We start from the raw sequence: 22347 nt of genomic DNA, 5'->3' as shown, positions 1-22347 counted from the left end.
TTGGATGGTAATATTTACTTAAAATATACTCTTTAGGACAGACTGTTTTTTCACTGTAAATATCACTCTATGAAAAATATAAATTCTTATTGTACTGAACAAATCTTAAGGGATTCTAAGGTTTGTGGGGGGTTTTGTGTGTGTGTGTGTGTGTGTGAGAGAGAGAGAGAGAGAGAGAGAGAGAGAGAGAGAGAGAGAGAGAGAGTATTTTTGGCCATTTTGTTTGGTACTGTTGTAGTTAGGAATGGAAAATAGTTCTCTTTGTCTCCTGCATATGGATTGCTTTCATATCCTCAGGAAAGTCACCCTCATCTTTTGTATTAGTTTCTGGTTGCTACAGTGACAAATTACTACAAACTTAGTGGCTTTAAATAACACAATTTTATTATATTGTAGTGTGAAGGTTAGAAGTCCAAATAGATCTCACTGGGATAAAATCAAGGTATTGGTAGAGCTGCATTCCTATTGGAGGTTCTAGGGAATGCGTTTCCTTGCCTTTCCAGCTTCTAGAAGCCTGCATTCACTGTCTCCTGACCCCTTCTTCCATCTTTAAAGCCAAGCAGTATAACATCTTCAAATCTTTGATTCTGACCTCCTCTTCTGCCTCCCTTTTCCACTTTAATTGATCATCTAGTTTGATTTTTATTTTCCGGAATTAGTATATTTCATATTCTTGGAAGTGTAGTAATTTTATGATTTGCTTAAGAGAGGATGATGTAACTCCACCTAACCAGCATTCAGTTGTCTCATTTGTAAGGAAATAACACCTTCACAAATCTCTAAGTTATGGCCTAAAAATCTATTGCGGAGCAACTTTGCCCTTTAAATGGAATATTCTTTTTTAAAAAAAAATTTTTTTAAGTGTATTTATTTTGAGAGAGAGAGCAAGCAGAGGAGGGGCAGAGGGAGAGAGGGAGAGAGAATCCCAAGCAGGCTCCGCGCCATCAGCACAGAGCCCACTGTGGGGGTCGAACCCACGAACTGTGAGATCATGACTTGAGCCACAACCAAGAGTTGGATACCTAACCACCTGAGCCACTCAGGCACCCCTAGACCAAATATTCTTTTTTTTTTTTTTTAATATATGAAATTTATTGTCAAATTGGTTTCCATACAACACCCAGTGCTCATCCCAAAAGGTGCCCTCCTCAATACCCATCACCCACCCTCCCCTCCCTCCCACCCCCCATCAACCCTCAGTTTATTCTCAGTTTTTAACAGTCTCTTATGCTTTGGCTCTCTCCCACTCTAACCTCTTTTTTTTTTTTTCCCTTCCCCTCCCCCATGGGTTTCTGTTAAGTTTCTCAGGATCCACATAAGAGTGAAACCATATGGTGTCTTTCTTTCTCTGTATGGCTTATCTCACTTAGCATCACACTCTCCAGTTCCATCCGCGTTGCTACAAAAGGCCATATTTCATTCTTTCTCATTGCCACGTAGTATTCCATTGTGTATATAAACCACAATTTCTTTATCCATTCATCAGTTGATGGACATTTAGGCTCTTTCCATAATTTGGCTATTGTTGAGAGTGCTGCTATAAACATTGGGGAACAAGTGCCCCTGTGCATCAGTACTCCTGTATCCCTTGGATAAATTCCTAGCAGTGCTATTGCTGGGTCATAGGGTAGGTCTATTTTTAATTTTCGGAGGAACCTTCACACTGCTTTCCAGAGTGGCTGCACCAATTTGCATTCCCACCAACAGTGCAAGAGGGTTCCCGTTTTTCCACATCCTCTCCAGCATCTATAGTCTCCTGATTTGTTCATTTTGGCCACTCTGACTGGCGTGAGGTGATATCTGAGTGTGGTTTTGATTTGTATTTCCCTGATGAGGAGCGACGTTGAACATCTTTTCATGTGCCTGTTGGCCATCCGGATGTCTTCTTTAGAGAAGTGTCTATTCATGTTTTCTGCCCATTTCTTCACTGGGTTATTTGTTTTTCGGGTGTGGATGTTTGGTGAGCTCTTTATAGATTTTGGATACTAGCCCTTTGTCCGATATGTCATTTGCAAATATCTTTTCCCATTCTTTTGGTTGCCTTTTAGTTTTGTTGGTTGTTTCCTTTGCTGTGCAGAAGCTTTTTATCTTCATAAGGTCCCAGTAATTCACTTTTGCTTTTAATTCCCTTGCCTTTGGGGATGTGTCGAGTAAGAGATTGCTACGGCTGAGGTCAGAGAGGTCTTTTCCTGCTTTTTCCTCTAGGGTTTTGATGGGTCCTGTCTCACATTCAGGTCCTTTATCCATTTTGAGTTTATTTTTGTGAATGGTGTCAGAAAGTGGTCTAGTTTCAACCTTCTGCATGTTGCTGTCCAGTTCTCCCAGCACCATTTGTTAAAGAGACTGTCTTTTTTCCATTGGATGTTCTTTCCTGCTTTGTCAAAGATGAGTTGGCCATACGTTTGTCTAGTTCTGGGGTTTCTATTCTATTCCATTGGTCTATGTGTCTGTTTTTGTGCCAATACTATGCTGTCTTGATGCTTACAGCTTTGTAGTAGAGGCTAAAGTCTGGGATTGTGATGCCTCCTGCTTTTAGACCAAATATTCTTAATCTCAGCCTTGTGAACCTTTTCTTGAAAGGGACTGTGAATCTGCAAAATTGTATTCAAATGTGATTTTTTAGCCATATATATTTTCTTCAGGGGAGTTGGTTTGTAGTTTTGATCACAATTTCAGTAGTATCAGTAATCACCCTGACCCCTCAATTTGAGAACCATTACTATATAAAACAAACTGAATGACTTGTACAGTTCTGGCCTTTTCTCAGATATGTTTCCTAAATGTAGACATTTCTTTTTTTTTTTTTTTAATTTTTTTTTTAACGTTTATTTATTTTTGAGACAGACAGAGCATGAATGGGGGAGGGTCAGAGAGAGAGGGAGACACAGAATCTGAAACAGGCTCCTGGCTCTGAGCAGTCAGCACAGAGCCTGACGCAGGGCTTGAACTCACGGACCGCGAGATCATGCCCTGAGCCGAAGTCGGACGCTTAACCGACTGAGCCACCCAGGCGCCCCCTAAATGTAGACATTTCTAACTGCATATTGGTCATTCATAATGGTGTAGCTGACTGTTTTTAAACTTACCATTTCATTTTTTTTTTTTTTTTACTGTTTATTTTTTAGAGACAGAGCATGAGCGGGGGAGGTGCAGAGGCAGAGAGAGAGAGGGAGAGGGAGACAGAATCCCAAGCAGGCTCCAGGCTCTGACCTGTTAGCACAGAGCTCCACGCAGAGCTTGAATTCACAAACTGCAAGATCATGACCTGAGCTGAAGTCCGACACTTAACTGAGCCACTCAGGCGCCTCAAACTTACCATTTCTTTCTTTCTTTCTTTCTTTCTTTCTTTCTTTCTTTCTTTCTTTCTTTCTTTCTTTCTTTCTTTCTTTCCTTCCTTCCTTCCTTCCTTCCTTCCTTCCTTCCTTCCTTCCTTCCTTCTTTCTTTCTTTCTTTCGCTTATTTATTTTTGAGAGAGAGACACAGTGTGAGCAGGGAAGGGACAAAGAGAGAGAGAGATAAAGAATCAGAAGCAGGCTCCAGGCTCCAAGCTGTCAGCACAGAGCCCGACACAGAGCTTGAACCCCTGAACTGTGAGATCATGACCTGAGCAGAAGTCGGACGCTTAACTGAGCTACCCAGGCGCCCCCTAAACTTACCATTTCTAAAATACTTTCCTTTTTTTGTCTGCCTTTTCTTCCTCTCTGTTTCTCTCTCCTTTCTTCTCTACTGTCCCATCCTATTACACCTCTGTACTTCATTCTGAGAGCAGTTTGTTTCCATGGTCTTAAGTCTTTATTTGTAATTGTTTCTTTTATCTTTCTGCCAGAGACTGCATATTTGTTCTGTTTTTCTTTAGTAATAGTGTACCCTGTTTTTAGATGGGCACATGGTTGCCTGGAAATATAGACTACATTTCCTAGCTTATATGACAGGTATGCATGGTATTGTGACAAACCAATAATCAGAATTGTCTATATAAATATGTTTATTAAGATACTTTAGTATGTAAAATTTGTTGTAATTTGTCAAAATTGTCTAAGTAAACCCTAGCTACAGTCTCCCCTTGTTATATATCTTTTTCTGTACTTTCAAGCTTTGTAAATGTATATTAAACATCCTCTTTAAGTAGGAGACTTCTTAGGTAAGGAATAAATGATGTATATTGGCAATATCCTTGTAATAATTTGGCAGTTTTTTTGGTGAAAATATAATTGAGCCCTGTTTTGAAGTAATGTTAAATATATAGGTGAAGTTAAAAAAAAAGAATAAAGCTACACCGGGAAGTATTAAAGCATGTAAAGGTAGGAATGTTTAGAGGTTGGGTTAAGTTTAGGAAAGGGATGGGTAAATTTTCTGGTACAAATCCATGCTAGACCAGAGTGGATCCTAGATACAAAAAGAAATTATAAAAGTAGGTCTCAATTCACCAGCACTATTACAGCAGCTTTGAAGACCTGATCGCCATGCTCAGTGGAAACAAAACCATAAATAGCTGAGAAACAAAGACCAAATTGCATTTAATTTCTGGCCAATGGTAGAAGACTAGCGTGGGCTATAATTCAGCAGATACATGAATATTTGCTCTGCCAGACATGTTGATTTTAAGCAGTTTTTTACTTTAGCAGAAAATAGAGAATTTTGTACACTTAAATGACTTTAAAAAGAAAAAGTTTTATCTCTTCAAAGGATGTAAGAGGTTTAAAACAGGTATGTATGATATCTTATAGAAAGTCACCAGCACAATTATAAAGGAAAAGAAATACATTTGACCATGGTAAAATAAAAGCTTTGTTGTTTGAAAGACATTAAAAAAATAAAAGAAGCCACAGATCAGAAGATAGTTATAATTCACATTAACTGACAAAGGATTAGCATCTGTAATATAAAGAATTTATGTAAGTCAATAGAAGAAAAACAACTGAGTTGAAAATTAGAGATGGTATAGAAAGAATGAAGAGAACAAGAAGACAGTTGGGTGCATGTATAATAGGCTTGGTAATAACAGAACAAGAGTATTCTACAAGGGAGAAAAGAAACTAAAAAAGAAGGACATTTTTAAGCCAAGGACATTTTGCTTATTAGACAGTTAAAACTATTAGGGCTTGTAGAATTTTCTGTAACTGTACCCCTGATTTGGTATGAAATATTTTTGCCAGTGTGCACATGTGAAAATGCAACCATAGTAGGCATTTACCACAAAATTCAATCAAGTATGACTTTAAACTTATTCTGATTGTGTATAATACAGTACTGCTATTTTAGAAGAAACTATATGGATCAATATAAGAGAGGCAAAATTTATCTTCATGTTTGGTCTTCTTCTTTTGCCTTTAACTTTACTAAAATACCAGTTGAAAATTCTAGAAAATAAAGGTCATGGTGACTAAGAATTTTAGATAATTTAGAGCACTTACCTAACCACATCAATAAATCCTCCTGGCTTTCTCCAAAATAGACCCAATTCAGTCCATTCTTCTTGTGTTCATTATTATCACCCAAGGCCAATCCAACATTACTTCTCACCTGGACTTGTACATTAGTTGTTTAATTCACTGACTATGGCTGAAAGGATATATTTGATACAGTTCAGATGAGATCAGAGATTAGCAATTGAGATACAATTTAGATATTGAATAAAATAAAGGAAACCCAGCAATGTTTTACAATAAGAGCCTCTTCACTTCATTAGAGTGAAAGCTAGGCTGAAAGGTGGTTATTATGTAGTCCACTACCAAAAGGAAGAATAGAGCTTTAGTTTGAAGTATTTTAAAAAATTAAAGAACTAATTATTGTCAGATTTGACTTTTTTAGATCAGTCACAAGGGCCTTTCAACTAAGTATTAAAGAAGCTCAAGAGTGAAATTGCTGCATTCTTACCAGTAAGAATAAATTGTCATTGTAAATGGCTGTTGTCTCAAACTGATAGACTAACAGATTACAAATACGGTACACACGGAGAGTAACCAACAAGCTCTTACATTTTAACTCCATGATGGCAAATACTATTTTTCTTTATTTTCCACATTTACTAGAATGGTCTTCTATTGTTTACGTAATCAGGGGAAAATGTTTATTACTGTTTCAAATGGAATAATACAATTTGGTTCCTTGCTCTAAGGCCATTTTTATCTAAGGAGAAGGTGACAAGTACAAATTTTATTGTGCTACACAGCAGATATGATAGTTTGTAAGAGCTGCCATTAGTCTTTAGGTGTAGATGCATATTTTAGACAAAAGAGTTGCTACTTTTATTTAGGTAATGAAGACATTTGAAGGCAAAGAGACTATGAGAATTAAAAGCACATGTGAAAAGATTAACCTTGGCAGGAAGGTCTAAAAAAAGAAAAACACCCTCCCCCCACCCCCCCAAAAAAAACCCCACATAGCCACCCCACACATTTATTGAACAACTTGAAAATTGTATGGTAAGTATTCTAGTCTTAGGTCTTGAAGTTGGAAGCTGAATTGTTAAATTATAAACTGATGAAGACTGTGGTATGGGGAGTACAGATTTATTGATATAAGTTTCTGGAATACTTTAAAGCTTGAAAGATCAGCTTGAATAGATAAGGGAAACAGTGACATATTTGGTATAGTTGAAAACATGAAATTTAAAAAAGTGTATATAAGTTTCTGGTTAGCTTTAAAACTTACTGTATTAAGATGAACAATGAATCAGGCAACCTTATTCTTCGACTGAAGAGATCTTTATTTTATCTGATTTTCCTAGGAAGGACAACACATCCCTTCTAGGTGGGACTTTATAAAGTAGAAAAAAAAAGGTAATTGGGGTGCCAAAGGAAATTATGTTAGGGCTATTTATTTATTTATTTATTTATTTACATTTTAGAGAAAAAAAGGGGGAGGAGTGAGGGTGGGGAGAGAGAAAATCTTAAGCAGCCTCCCTGTTGAGTGCCCCGTGACCCTGAGATCATGGATCTGAACTGAAATCAAGAGTTGGATGCTTATTTGACTGACCCACCCAGGCGCCCTGGGATACTTATTTTTTTTAAAATATGTATTCATATATCATTAAAGAGAACATTCTAAAATTTTACAGCATCTTCAGTAAAGCCAAGATATACTTAAAATGTAAGTTCTATATTATGTTACTTTTAATTTATAAATAGTAATTATAAAATAATTTTTGAAGAAACAGAAATGAAGGAAAAATACCTAACTTCACCATCCTAAAATAACTACTTAGGGTTTTTATATTTTCTAATAATCTTTTTTACACACATTTTTATATTTTTAACGTATAAAATCTGTCTGAGAAGCATTATACATATATCTGAGAAGCATTATAGAAATTGTAAATGTAAGATTCAAAGATGAAAAAATAAGAGTTTATGCCCTAAAGAGGATAACTACTTGCATACTCTAAAGTCAAAGTATACCCTGAGCTTCAGAAGGGGTTGTTTCACAACTTGGGTTTTCTAAGTCTTGTGGAACCTAGGGTAAAATTCTTTAACTTCTCAGTTTGCTACATAATTACATAAGAAGGAAGAGTCAGGATCCTGTAGTAAAATAAATACTTAAATGCTTCTTGGGAATTTGAATTTGGGTTTTGACCCAAGTTCTACCTTTATGACTTCACTGAACTTCAAACATGTTGACCTTTAAATGATGAGTTCCATTCAGAGACATTTAATCTGAACCTAATATGTCTAAATTATGTGCTGTGCTTCTGAGATATCCTTAGGATAAATTCTTGACAGACCAGATGACCTTTGTCTAGTATTGATTCTAGCCCTCCAAGCTGGTTCTCCGTGTAACAAGCTTCCCTGGCTTCTTGGTATCCATGTCATGATTATTTATAGTAGAGGCACTTGTTCTAGCCCATCCAAAGAGGAGAATTTCAATTTGCTACCCTCTGTTAGACCAAACTTTATGCCCTCATACGTCCTTTGACTAGTTCTCTGAGTTGAAGATTGGGAAGCATGGGACCCAGACAAGAACAGAGCCTCTCAATAACTGAATGATAAAAAGCTTAGAACAGTTGCTTATAAAGGTAAAGACTTGTAGCGCTTCCCTTAAAGAATTAGTTTGACTCCCAATAGTAGAGAATTATGGTTGACTCTGTAAATTTTATTTTTTCTCAGGTCCTTCCTGGCTCTCAAGTACCAGGATGACTGCTACAATTTTAAATTCTTTGTTTTAGTAATAATAGTTAGTACTTATATATCGTTCCTTATGTATTAGGCACTATTTACATTTATTAAAGACGAATATAGTAACTGTCTTAAGGACACACAGCTAGTAAGTTGCTGAGCCAGGATCCAGCTTGTGACAGTTTGACTTTAGACTCCTCACTCAACCACAACACAGTGAAGCTTTAAAAGTTAGAGTTTTCTGACACAAGATTTGTGTCAAGAACATATAAAAACTTCTAAAAATCAATAATAAAAAACACCATAATCATAATAAAAAATAACCAAGGATGTAAAAAGTGGGTGACGTATAAATGGCCAATAGCCATATGAAAAGTTGTTCAATACAGCGAATCATCAGGGAAATTGATATTAAAACCACAGTGGGTTACCACTGTAAACTCACTACAATGAGTATAATTTAAAAGCGTGAAAACACCAAATGTTAGCAAGGATGTGGAGCAACTGAAATCATAGTACGTTACTCATGGGAATGTATAATGGTAACACCACCTTGGAAAAGTTTATTAGCTTCTTCTTTAGTTAAACGTACTGTCCTGTGATCCATCGGTTCCATTCCATAATAGAAATGAAAGCCTATGTCTACAAAAAGACTTGTACAAGAATAGTTGTATAACAGCTTTATTCATAATAGCCAACAACTAGGAACAATCCAAGTGTCCATCAATACAAGAAAGTATGAATGAATTGTGATCTGTTCATTCAGTGAGAGGCCTATGTAGCAGTAAAAATGAACTGCTAATACAATAACATGAGTCAAATTAAGTCAGACAAAAAGGGTACAAATGGGGATTCTGTTTGATTACATGCATTTGAAGGCTGATAACAGGCAAAAGCAATGTATTTTTTAGAACTAGAACAGTGGTTCTGCTTATTTAGTGGGTAGGAGACTTCAGGGAATTTTCTGGAGTTATGACAGTGTTCTATATCTTGATTATTGTCTTGGTTAAATGTAGATATGTACATTTGTCAGAAATTGTTGAATTTTATATTTAAGATCTGTATGTTATAGTATATCTCAACAAAATAAATCTGCAAAGTTAAACAAAAGCTAGGGGGAGATTTCAGCCAATAACTAGGACAGCAGAAATGACACCTGGCAACGTAACACTTAGAACATGCAAAGACATGAAGCAGCACAGAACTGTCACATAGAGCCTCAACTGAGATGCATAATAACCAACACACATTTAAGTTCTATTAATAAAAATTTTTTAAGTTTATTTATTTTGAGAGAGTATGAGAGGGAGAGAGAGAATATCAAGCAGGTTCCACGCTTATTGCAGAGCCCAATGAAGAGCTCAGTCTCACAACTGTGAGGTCATGACCTGAGCCAGAATCAAGAATCAGTTGCTAAACCAACTGAACTACCCAGGCACCCTTAATACAGTTTTCCAGGAAGTCATCAGGGTGTACTACTTTTAGAAAGGGTTTCACTACTAATTATTATATTAAAAGTTTGGAACTAAAATGCTTAGATGTCAGTAGACTAGAATATTAGTATATTAAACATATTTCTTAGGTTTTATGTAAAGAACAGTTGTGGTTAGTATTGGGAAATGATTCTGGCTAGAACTAGAGTGTGGTCTCTTTAGAGTAGAGTCTGCTAAAAAGAGGGCATGAAAAGTTTTTGGGCATGACTTTGCTTGATTAGTTGCTGAAACAGAACATTTGTCTTTATATGATTTGTCTGGTGTAGATTCCTAGTTAGAAGAACTAATAATCTAGAAATGTTAGATACTTAGAGATGTCACATTTCATGTACTAAAATATAGCAATAATTTGTCCTGGTTGTTTTTTGCAGCAGGTGGAAAATAGACAAGTTTGATGGTGGCCTGTGTAGTTTGACAATATTTGTGTTTGGGGTCCTTTATAACTTGTTCCGTGACCATCAGATAGATGTGCTGGAGGTACTCAAATGATGAATTGAAATAAGAGATCTGTAGTCTTTTATTGTAACATTGGGCTTCAAAATAAAGGTTAACCTTTTAAATTAGTTTGTGGGTTTTTTACCTCTTTCAAATAGATTACCTTGTGGACTATCATGGAAGTAGGAAACATATTAGTTACCACACATTAACTAATGTGGTCTTTGGTTTCTCAAATAAGACTGATAGCTTGGCTTTTTCTTGTTTATGGAAAACCTAATTTCAAATCTTTCCATCTGTTTTAGTAATAGTTATGCACGAGTGCGAGCTGTGGTGATGACCCGGGATGACTCAAGTGGTGGATGGTTACCACTTGGAGGGAGTGGACTAAGCTGCGTCACTGTCTTCAAAGTCCCTCACCAGGAAGAGGATGGCTGCGCTGACTTTTTTATCCGTGGAGAGCGACTCAGGGACAAAATGGTAATGAATAATGTATCTGTTGATATAATTTTAAGGTTCTATAGATTGAATTATCTACTTAAAGTTTTGCTGAGTGTAACGTTATTTATGAGAATTATTTTTGTCCTGGATCAGTGATTATGTTTCTAAGTTCTTTAAATGTTAAAGATAGTGAAATATGCCAACTGGGACTCATTAATGTACATATGTTAGAAGGGAGCTGCAATTTTTAATTAGATTTAATGCAAAAGTATTCATGAATAGTCCACACAGTTATTAAACTAAGTACACACTGCCTTTCCTTCTTTCCCACTCTTTCTTCCATAGACTGGTGGTTGACAAACTAAAATGCACAGGGAATATCCAGCCCTGCTATGTATTTGTATGGCCCATGAGTTCAAAATGGTTTTAACATTTTTTTAAAGTTTATTTTTGTTTATTTTGAGTGAGAGATAGAGAGCAAGCAGGGGAGGGGCAGAGAAAGGGGGCGAGAGAGAATCCCAAGCAGGCTCCACACTGTCAGTGCAGAGCCTGATACAGGGCCCATACTCAAAAAACCATGAGTCAAAGTCAAGAGTTGAATGCTTAACTGACTGAGCCACCCAGGTGCCCCTGGTTTTTACATTTTTAATGACTGAAAAAAAATTGAAGAAGAGTAATCATTTTGTGACACATGATAATTATATAAAATTCAAATTTAAGTATCCGAAAGTGAAGTTTTATTGGAACATAGCCTAGCTCATTCATTTACATTTGTCTGTGACTGCTTTCATATTACAATGACAAAATTGAACAGTTGCAGCAGAGAGCATAAGTATCTCGACCCTTACAGAATATTTTACTGGCTCCTACCCTGGACTCTTTTCTCAGGTTCTTTCTCTTCATTCTCTATTAATCTAGTTACCCTAGGCACATAAGACTACCTGGTTGCCAGCCTTAATTTTAATACTACATCTTCCGCGCAGATGAATGTTTTCTTACATCTGTGTATTTTAAAATTTGAATCTCAACTTTGATAATGTTAGATATTTACTCTTTTTTAATTGGTGTGGAAAGCTCTTTCTCCTTTGTTCGTTTGTGAGCCAGAAAACAACTGCAGTTGTATCTGAGAAGCTGAGTAATGTTAATGTCATTTCTGTATCAAGCAAAAGGAAAGCATATACTTAGAAGCAAAATGAGAATAAAATGCCAAAAATTTCCAAGACTCTTGAAAATAACTTGAGTTCCCTTTAAATATGTAATTGTGGACTGTTTTGTGAGCCCATTTAGCATCAATAATGTTATCTCTCTTGAGAATGTGTTTTAAGTTCCAAATAATTCTTTCATACATGAACGTTTTGAATAAATCTACTTTTAATTTTGGTTTCTGGATATTTTTTACTACTAAAATATTTTAGTAATTTAGAGAGTTGCCTAACTTGTCTGTGCCCCAGTTTCTGCCTCAGTTAAATGGTGAGTTACCCTAAATCTTCTTGAAAGCCTTCCAACTCTAGTTTTTTTGAGTTTATGATTCACATTCCTGACTGTGTATCTCAATTAACCAGAATGTGGTTTAAGGATTGTAGGAAACCCCAGTTGAAGTCATAAGTGTATATAGTAAATTTAACATGTCATCTCTAAAAGTTTAAATATTTAAAAGTGGTTTGTTTTTACTTTGGATAAGATGGTGGATGGCATATACTAATGCGTATTTAAAATAAGCCTTGTAAACTTCTATGAAAGAGGCTTTGGTGACCTGTCCTGGAGTTTATGCTTCTTGTCTGAGCTAATGATAACTGAGGGATGTTGTTGGAAGAGAAGTTGTAGATTTTAGGAACTGAGTGAGGTAGTGAAGATTTAAGACATGTTTTAATAGTAAAGATAGAAAAAGAGAAGACAAGTCAAAGGTGGAGAAAGAATTGGAGAAAAAAGTTTGCTAGAAAAAGCATGAAACAAGGAAAAGATGACCTAGATGTAAAATAGAGAAAAGATATCTCAGAGTGAAACAGAATATTAGTTACATTAATGAAGATGAACAGTTTACGATAATTAAATACGAGACCAGATCTACGTAACTAGGAGTGAAGCTGGTCAGAGATCGCTCAGATTAATGGATTCGGTGGTTGCTGAGAGTGTTGCTTTGACAGAAAGCTAGTGAGAATAAAACTGGGATTCAGAAAGAACACACAAACTTATTTCCTTATGTTAGGACTTAATTTGAGCGCCTGAGTCCTAGGGTATAGAATCTTAATGGACTGACAAGAAAATAGGTTTTTCTGATAGCAGCACTAACCTAGGATTCAGAACATCTGTTGTTTTACCTAATCATTTCACCTAGAGGAAACTTGTTACTTGTGAGACAGGGATGATAAATATACCTCTATGTAGACACGAAAGAAAAATTACTTTTCAGTTGGAGGGTTGCCATTTTTCCTTTGGGATTAGCTATAGTAAAGAGTTTTAGGTTATGGGGACTTGTATGATCAAAAACAGAGGCAATAATGCATGGTTATACGTTGAAAATAGCAAAGTCTTTTGGAATCTCAAGACAAATGGGACAGAGAATTGAAGTAAGTAGATTATTTGGCCCCCTCTCCTGGGTAGTACACATCTGACCAAGATCCTTCTGAAGCTATGTATTTTTTCATTATCACTGCATTTGGGGATCATTAATGTCCATATCTGTAGATACTTTTATTGATTGGTTTCATTTTAATGGATTTTTCTGGGTTCTAGTTTCATGCTCTAAAGAAGTAGTACCTTATGACTGTTGAGTCTGTAAGTTTGCAGAATTCTTCCCAAGTTAATAGTAGTTCTTTTTTAAATCCTTCTTGGTAAGTAAACTACATGTTACTGTTGTCTTTATGCAACAGTTAATCATATAAAAGATATTTGGTAAAAACTGTTCTGTACCCATTTTTTATATGGTTCACATATTAGCATCTTCTACTTTGGATGAATTTTAGTAGGTCAGAATACTGGTAACAATAGTGAAGAAGATAGCTTGTCTCAAGCGTAAAAGTACTCCGGTAGGAGATTTTTTCCAGGCTTTGATTTACAATGACTTGTACTAAAAATGTCTTCTTGTACTTCTCAAAGAGTTATATTTCACTTTTTTTTTCCCTACACAAGAAAAAGGGAGCACAAATAAAGAGTAGGCTGATTGGGATTTTTTCAGGAAGGAAATATTTTGTGTAATTAGGTCAGTACCACTTCATTGGTTCATTCATTTCATTCAGAGAGATCAGAAATTATTTCCTATTTTTTTTAAGTTTACAGTATAGTGTAATACTGGTTTCAGGAGTAGAATTTTGTGATTCATCACTTACATATAGTACCCAGTGCTCAACAGAAGTGCCTTCCTTAATACCCATCACCAATTTAGCCTATCCTCTGCCCACCTCCCTCCATCATCCCTCAGCTTGTTCTCTATAATTAAGAGTCTCTTATGGTTTGCTTCCTTCTCTTTTTGTTTTTCCCTTCCCCTGTGTTCATCTGTTTTGTTTAAGTTCCACATATGAGTGAAATCATATGGTATTTGTTTTACTCTGACTTAAGAAATTATTTCCTGTAATGCTTACCTATAACTTCCCTGTGTTTATAATGCTTACAAAGGTAGAATTTCTCAGGCTACCCTTTGATACCCTGAATTAAGCTTCTCCACCTGTGTGCTGTGCATGACTAGGTAAAAGTGGCAGGAGCTTCCAGGCTGCTTGCTTCTTCACCACCAGCAGCTCCTCATCTTCCCTTGTTGCCTTACAAATGTTATTTTTCAGGGCGCCTGGGTGTCTCTGTCGGTTAAGCCGCTGACTTTGGCTCAGGTCACGATCTTGCGGTTTGTGAATTCGGGCCCCGTGTCGGGCTCCGTGCTGACAGCTCAGAGCCTGGAGCCTGCTTCGGATTCTGTGTCTCCCTCTCTCTGCTCCTGCTCATACCCTGTATCTCTCTCTCTCTCTCTCTCGCTCTCTCTCTCTCTCTCCCTCTCCAAAAATAAAGATTAAAAAACAACAACAACAAAAAACAAATGTTATTTTTCTAAGTATGCCTAAGGAAAAAGTTGGAAAGTTCTGTTCTACATTGACTTTCATACTTTATTGGTGATTGAGAATACATTCAAAAGAAGCACTAGTCTTCGGTGCTGTCGTCTAAGATAATGAAGGTATTATTTCTCCCAGACACTTGGGGATGGATGGAATAGTATTTGGCAATGATGGATTCTCAGAACTGCTTCTTCCATTTATGTGAATTGTATCTTCCATTTCTTCCTAAATTTTGATTTCTTCAAGACAGGTTAGTGGTATCTTGGATCACGTTTTTTAAAATACCGACTAAAATTCAACTGTTAATTTGTATAGATAATCCTCACTGTGGAGCTTCACATTTCCCGTGATAGAAGCTTTCTCTTTGCATTCAGTTTTCAGTAGATACAGTGACCCTTCTCTGTTAGTTTCACACTTCTGTTTCATAGGTAAACATTTTTACAGAGTATTTACCATATGTTTAGATTATATTATTTGATTGTTTTTAGCTGAATTGCATGTGATATTTAAATTGGAATACTGAATTCGAATATACCTTTAGAATCCTTGTAAGTACCTGAATAAACTGTCAGTAATAATATTTAATATTTGCTAAAATATTTATTATTAAACATGGTTTTTAATTGCCATGGGATTTTTAATTAGCTATTCTTTTTTTTTTTTTTAATTTTTTTTTTCAACGTTTATTTATTTTTGGGACAGAGAGTGACAGAGCATGAACGGGGGAGGGGCAGAGAGAGAGGGAGACACAGAATCGGAAACAGGCTCCAGGCTCTGAGCCATCAGCCCAGAGCCCGACGCGGGGCTCAAACTCCCGGACCGCGAGACCGTGACCTGGCTGAAGTCGGACGCTTAACCGACTGTGCCACCCAGGCGCCCCTTAATTAGCTATTCTTAAGTTTATGTGGTAAATAATAAAAATACTATAAAGTTACTAGTTTAAAGCTGTTACACTGCTGAAAGCATGTGATGTACAAAGATATAACAAGAAATAGGGTAGGCTGTATAGAAAGGTAAAGTAGGACATCTGGATTACCTAAAACATTCTGTGGAAACAAGAAAAAGGCACTGTTATCAAAGTGCTGTATCAAAGCAAAGTTAGAAGATAGATACCTTATAAACGGTGACAAAGGTAATATTAAAAAGAGGAAAGGAGAAATAGAAACATTTCAGGTTTTAAGAATTCATCAGAGACTTAAGGAATTGTTGTTTGAATTAATAAGTTACTAGGTTTTGGATAAAAATGGTTGTAAAAATGAAAATGCCTATAAGATAATGATTCTCTTGTTTAAAAAGACATTGATAAATTGGGGTTTCTTTACTAGAGCCTAAAACAAGATTTTAGAGTATTTGTTTCCTAGGAAGAAAATAAAGTAGCTATGACACAGCAGGGGCTTTTTTAAAAATGAGACTTACCCACTCTGCACCATTGGAAACCTTAGAAGATCAGGTCTCATCTTTCTACCTTGGATTGAACTTTATAAAAGTACAGAGCAATTTTCTGCTTAGCTTTGCCCACTGTGCACCTCTGTGAATTATTCCATTATGAAACCTCCGTCCTTGTACAGAACTTCTCCACTGAAAACCCATTGCATTAACAAGCTTTCCCCTGAGGATTCAGCAGCTCAGTCTCTTGAAAGATACTGGTTCTATTCACCATAATATCACAGAGTTAGAAAGTGCCAGTGGGAGTAGAGATGGTTCAGCATTTTTACTGTTCTGTATTCCCCTTACAGAATATTCTGTCAGCCATGTATTTAAGTGCTGCTGCTGACACAGTACCACTCAGCTCACTGCCCTCTAGCTCATTGTCCTCTGTCCAGTGTAGCAGTTCCTTCCCTTAGCCAACCTTTCCACATCTGAGCCTTGTCGTCATTCTTGGCTGCTTTCCTTTGCATAGTCTTGACCTTCTGGTCTTCATTTCAGCAGCCTACTTTCTGGGTCTGGTTCTTACTCAAAACCGTTCTATTTGAGGAATTTTACAATTAACCGTCGTTTCTGTTGGATTCCCCTTTCCTTGCTCTTACAGTGTCATGCTTATTCTATCACTTTATACCTCTGATTTTTCTCCCATTTTCACTAGACTCCTTTGGGCTTTAGAATCTTTCTTACTATTTTCCTTTGTAATCCGATCTAAATTTTTCTTGTCAGTCATTCAAACCACTCTCATTCATATTTCAGTAGCCAATATATGCTGAGTTTTGGCTTAATCAATCCTACATTATTAAAAGGGAATATTCCCTTTTTAAAAGTGAGTCTTTTGTATAACATATTTCTTGAGTGGTACTCAGTGTGCTGGACACTGTTCTAGGCACTGGGGATATGTAAATGAACAAAGAAGTCCTAGTTTTTAAGGCAGCGTACCTTCTGGTGAGGGACGAAGAAATAGTATAATAAATAAGTGAAGTACATAATATGCAAGAGAGTTCTAAGTGCTAAGGGGAAAAATAAAACAGGGAAAAAGAGATAGGGAGTATTTTGTAGGAAGTATGTTAAAGTTTTAGATTGAATAACCAAGGAAGATGTTAGTGAGAAAAGGTAGGTAACATTTGAGTAAAGATTTCTATTTGAATAAGGCCTTATATTTAAAATTAAAACAATTTCTTTTTTAATGTTTGTTTATTTTTGAGAGAGAGACAGAGAGGAGTAGGGGAAGGGCAGAGAGAGAGGAAGACAGAATCTGAAGCAGGCTCCAGGCTCTGAGCTGTCAGCACAGAGCCCAATGTGGGGCTCAAACCCATGAACAGATCATGATCTGATCTGAAGTCGATCGCTCGACTGACTGAGCCACCCAGGTACCCCGAAAATTTTTATATTGTAGAGAGAGAGTGAATGTGAGTCAGGGAGAGGGGCAGAGAGAGAGAGAGAGAGAGAGAAAGAATATATATATATTATTTATTTTGAGAGAGCAAGAGCAAGCAGGGGAGGGGCAGAGAGAGAGTCCCAAGCAGAGAATCTGTGCTGTCAGCACAGAGCCCAACACGGGGGTTCCAGCTCATGAACCATGACATCATGACCTCAGCTGAAGCCAGATGCTTAACTGGCTGAGCCACCCAGGCACCCCAAGGCCTTATATTTTAGTTTATATGTTTGGACTTTCAAATCTTGAGTGTCATTAAGGTAGAATGAATCTGTATTTTTGGCTAAGTTTTTAAGCTATGCTATGTAAGATTTTGGGCTTTTTGTGGATTTGGAGAATGGTATCATTGTGCAGCAATAGCAGTCATAAACCTAGGAGTTAGTGATTCTTCCATTTATTCAAACAAGTGTTCTTTGGTTTTGATTCTGTTTCATCCTTTTCATCTCTACTTACCTTCTATCTGTCCTGTATTACTGCAGATAAAGACCTAATATTTTTTCATGGCCCAGTTTTACCTAACTTCTCTAGCTTCTGTATTGCTTATCATAGTGAACTTTCTAAAACCTGGGTCTAATATTTCTTTAGTAGTTTCCAGAAATTTCCTAGATACAATTCTGTCTCTATTTTTTTTTTTAATTTTTTTTTCAATGTTTATTTATTTTTGGGACAGAGAGAGACAGAGCATGAACGGGGGAGGGGCAGAGAGAGAGGGAGACACAGAATCGGAAACAGGCTCCAGTCTCTGAGCAGCCCAGAGCCTGACGCGGGGCTCGAACTCAGGGACCGCGAGATCGTGACCTGGCTGAAGTCGGACGCTTAACCGACTGCGCCACCCAGGCGCCCCTCTGTCTCTTTATTTCAGCACAGAAGAACTTATAATCTGGTCACTGCTTCTTTTTGGTCTTGAATTCATCTGCCTGTTTCCCAAAGCAATCCTTTCCATGATGTTGCCTTGCTGAGTTTTTTATTTGTGATTCACCAAAAGCATGCATTGAATTTATGGAAATGCCTTCCCCTCTTTTACATTAACTAAATAATTGTAAAGATAGCATGTTAAGAGTTTATGTGGAATAGAGAACGTAGGCCGACAGCTTGCTAGTCTTGAGGAAATGGTAATGGCAGGAACATTTCCTTTTTATTGTCACAGGTAAGTCACAAATGGAAAAATAGGAAAATTGAGTTAGAGAAAGCAACTTGGGCAATAGTTTTCCTGGAACTGGAAGAAATGCTAATAATGCTAATAATGATAACATTCATGTAGTCCAAAATTACCAATTCATGTTGTCAATCCATTGAAAAGGTAATAAATTGTACTGTTAATGGCTTTTCTGTACATCCATGAATTCTGTGACTTTGTCCCAGCAGTTGTATTGCGACAGTTAATTCTTTAATATTGCCAATATTCCCTGAAAAGGAAAAAACCTGCCTGTTACCATTTCTATTCTCTTTCTTCTGGAGCCATGTGATAGCTGTTTCTTGAAAATTAAGATTTGGAGTATGTCCCATATCACCATTCTGGTTGCTTTTATTTTGTCTTCTCAGAAAACTTCAGCTTGACACTTGTTTAGCATTTCTTTACTGACTATACTATACTTTCTCGTTATTCAGTTATTAGTTTCATTTTTTTTTTAAGTGTATTAGTTTGAGATAGAGTACAAGTGGTGAAGGGGCAGTGAGAGAGGGGAACAGAGACAGGATCTTAGATAGGCTCCACATCACCAGTGCAGAGCCCGATGTAGGGCTCGAACTCATGAACCACGAGATCATGACCTGAGCTAAAGTGGGACACTTAACTGACTCAGCCACCCAGGCACCCTATTATTCAATTATTAGCTTTAAAGTAGTACTTCATTCTTTAGTGATTGATTTATAGTGGTTAATCTTGTCTCTCAGGCTCATCAGGATTATCTTGGCTTCATGTTTCTATTTTATATCTGATTGTGATATACTTCACATCCTTTCTCTTATTTTCCAACTGCGATTAAACTGTTAGAATAGCGAATAGCCTCTCTAATAGCTAAATTAAAACCCAAACTTTTTGATCCCAACTTACTGACTTCATTAGCTTTATAAATATTTCTTCACTGTATGTATGTAGTATACAGTGTATGATGTAGCATGCTTTTAATTGATTAGCTGATTGATAGTTTTTAATTAATCAGCAGATATTTGGGTGCCTTCTAATGTGTTGTTTGACTTTTTAAGTTTAAGATGTGAAGTATGATGGTTTGGTTTAGATTTTATCCATAACAAATGCCATAAATGGGTTGCCTTGAACAGTGGAAATTTATTTTCTCACAGTTGTGGAGGCCGCAAAGTCCAAGATCTAGATGCCAGCTGATTTTGGTTTTTTTTCCCTTTTTTTTTAATGTTTGTTTATTTTTGACAGAGAGAGAGAGAGAGAGAGAGAGAGAGAGCGCGCGCGAGCGAGCATGAGCGAGGGAGGGGCAGAGAGAGAGGGAGACACAGAATCCTAAGCAGGCTCCAGGCTCTGAGCTGTCAGCACAGACCCCTACGCAGGGCTCGAACTCACAGACCCTGAGATCATGACCTGAGCCAAAGTCGGATGCTCAACCGACTGAGCCACCCAGGTTGCCCCGGCTGATTCAGTTTCTAACGAGACCTTTCTTCCTAGATTTCAGAAGGATGGAATTCAATCCATACTAGTTCCTATTCAATTCCACTGGTCTGTTGATGGTTAAGTGAATATTTCACTTTATAAATTATTTTAGTGTTGTGTAGAGTTTAATATCTGCTAATACTTGTTTTTCCCGTATTGGTTGTTTTTACCCTTTTTTATTGGTATATTTTTGCTCATTCAGAACAGTAAACAATTTATTTATTTATTTATTTATTTATTTATTTATTTATTTTTGGTATAGGTACACTCATTTAAGTTCTTTCCTAGGCATGTCAAAAAAATTTGTGACTCTTGTAAATGATTGTTCTTCCTCCCCCCCCCCCCCCCCCCCGCGCCCATTTCTGGTGTCCTGTAAAGCTCATTCATACAACTTGCCTTCCTTTTGTAAGCATTCACTAGAACTTGAGGATAATGTTAAATGTTGGTGCTAATGTTGGCTTCTTTGTGAATTTAGTGGAATTTCTAGTGTTGGACAGATAAAAGTATGATGTTAGCTGTTGCTTTGAGATGTCCTTTATTATGTCAAGGAAGTATCTTTAATGTCTCTTATGTTCTGCCACCAGAAGTTGATATTCATTTTTCTGAAATCTAGTTTTGCAGATGTTCCATAGACTTTTAATTGATATTTTTATTTAGACACTCATAGATTATTAATTGCTGTTGTAAGGGATAATATGAAGAGATACTGTTATGTTACCTTTTACCCGGTTTTCTCATTGGTAACATTTTGCAAAACTATATATAATCACAATTAGAATATATATTCACATTGATACAAGCCATCATATTCACATTTTCCTACTTTTGCTTGTACTCACTTTGGTATTTAAGACTATACAGTTTTACCATCCACAGAAGGTACAAAACAATTTAGTAACCACAGGAATCCTCCCTCCTGTTACTCTTTTATAACCACATCCACCTCCTCCCTGGCCTGGCAACCACTCATCTGTTCTCCATTTCTATAGTGTTGTAATTTCAAAAGATGTTATATAATTGGAATCACAAGTATTTGCTTTTTTTTTTTCCTTTCTTTCATTTACTGTTGTTCCCTGAGGGTTCATCCAAGTTGCTGAGTGTATCAATAGTTTGTTCCTTTTTATTGTTGGCTAGTATTCTGTGATGTCTTTGTACCAAATTTGTTTAACCATTGACTCACTGAAGGACATCTATGCTGTTTGCAATTTTGGGCTTTTACAAGTAAAGCTGTTCCAAACATTCACATGCAGGTTTTTTTGTCAATCTAAGTTTTATTTCTCTGGAATAAATGACGAAGAGTGCAGTTGTTGAGTGAATGATAGTTTTTTGTAAGAAGCTGCCAAACTTTTTTCCCAGAGTGGCAATACAGTGTTAAATTTCCACTAGCAATGTATGCAGTGTGTGAACAATCCCAGACTTTTCTTGGCATTCTTGCCAGCATCTTGTGTAGTTACATTTTTTATTTTAGTCATTCTGGTAGGTATATAGTGAGAGCTCTCATTGAGTGGCTAATAATATTGAATATCTTTTCATGTGCTTATTTGTACCTTGTTTTGTGAAAAATCTGTTCATGTCCTTTGCCTGTTTTTCTTACTGATTTTTTTTTTTTTTTTTTGATGTTGAGTTTTGAGAGTTCTTTATATATTCTAGGTACTTGTCTTTTGTTGGGATATGTGGTTTGGAGACATTTTCTCCCAGTTCATAGCTTGTCTTCTTATCTTCTTCACTGGATCTTTTGCAGAGCAAACTTTCATATTTTTATGATGTTCAATTTATTAATTTTTCCTTTCATGGATCATGATTTTGGTGTCAATTCCAAGAACTCCCTGTCTTGCCCTAAGTCTCAAAGATTTATCCTGTTTTTTTCCTAAAAAGTTTTATAGTTTTACATTTTATATTTAAGTCTTTGGTCAAATTGAGTTAATTTCTATATAAGGTATGATACTTGGATCAAGGTGATTTTTTTTTTTTTTGCCTATGAATGTGCAGTTTTTCCAGCACCATTTACTCTATTTGTCTATCCCTCCGTAAGTCTAACACATTGTATTACTATAACAATATTGTAAGCATCCCCCCCAGCCCCTGCTATGTATTGGATGGTGGTTTTATTATTTCCTGAGATTATTTAGCTATTCAAAGGTCAGTGCCTTTCCATATAAATATTTTTTTCAGAAGTTCTTTTTTTTTAACATTTTTTTTGAGAGAGAAAGAGCATGAGCAGGGGAGGGGCAGAGAAAGAGGGGGATAGAGGATCTGAAGCAGGCTCTGTGCTGACAGCTGCTAGCCTGATGTGGGACTTGAACCCAAGAACCATGAGATCATGACCTGAGCTGAAGTTGGACGCTAA

General features: G+C 36.6%; 1 protein-coding gene across 1 annotated transcript in view; it reads left to right on the top strand.

Annotated features, from left to right (window-relative positions):
• SPRED1 (sprouty related EVH1 domain containing 1) overlaps positions 1 to 22347 on the top strand; it is a 139221-nt gene that overhangs the window by 56316 nt on the left and 60558 nt on the right. Inside the window, exon 2 of the mRNA XM_027066907.2 lies at positions 10348 to 10522. Coding sequence (XP_026922708.1) covers positions 10348 to 10522 — 175 coding nt within the window. The remainder of the gene's footprint in view (positions 1 to 10347; positions 10523 to 22347) is intronic.

Source organism: Acinonyx jubatus, chromosome B3 (genome assembly GCF_027475565.1).
Source record: "Acinonyx jubatus isolate Ajub_Pintada_27869175 chromosome B3, VMU_Ajub_asm_v1.0, whole genome shotgun sequence".
NCBI lineage: Eukaryota > Metazoa > Chordata > Mammalia > Carnivora > Felidae > Acinonyx > Acinonyx jubatus.
Note: the sequence above shows the minus strand (reverse complement) of the source record. Positions and strands in the feature narration are given on the sequence as shown.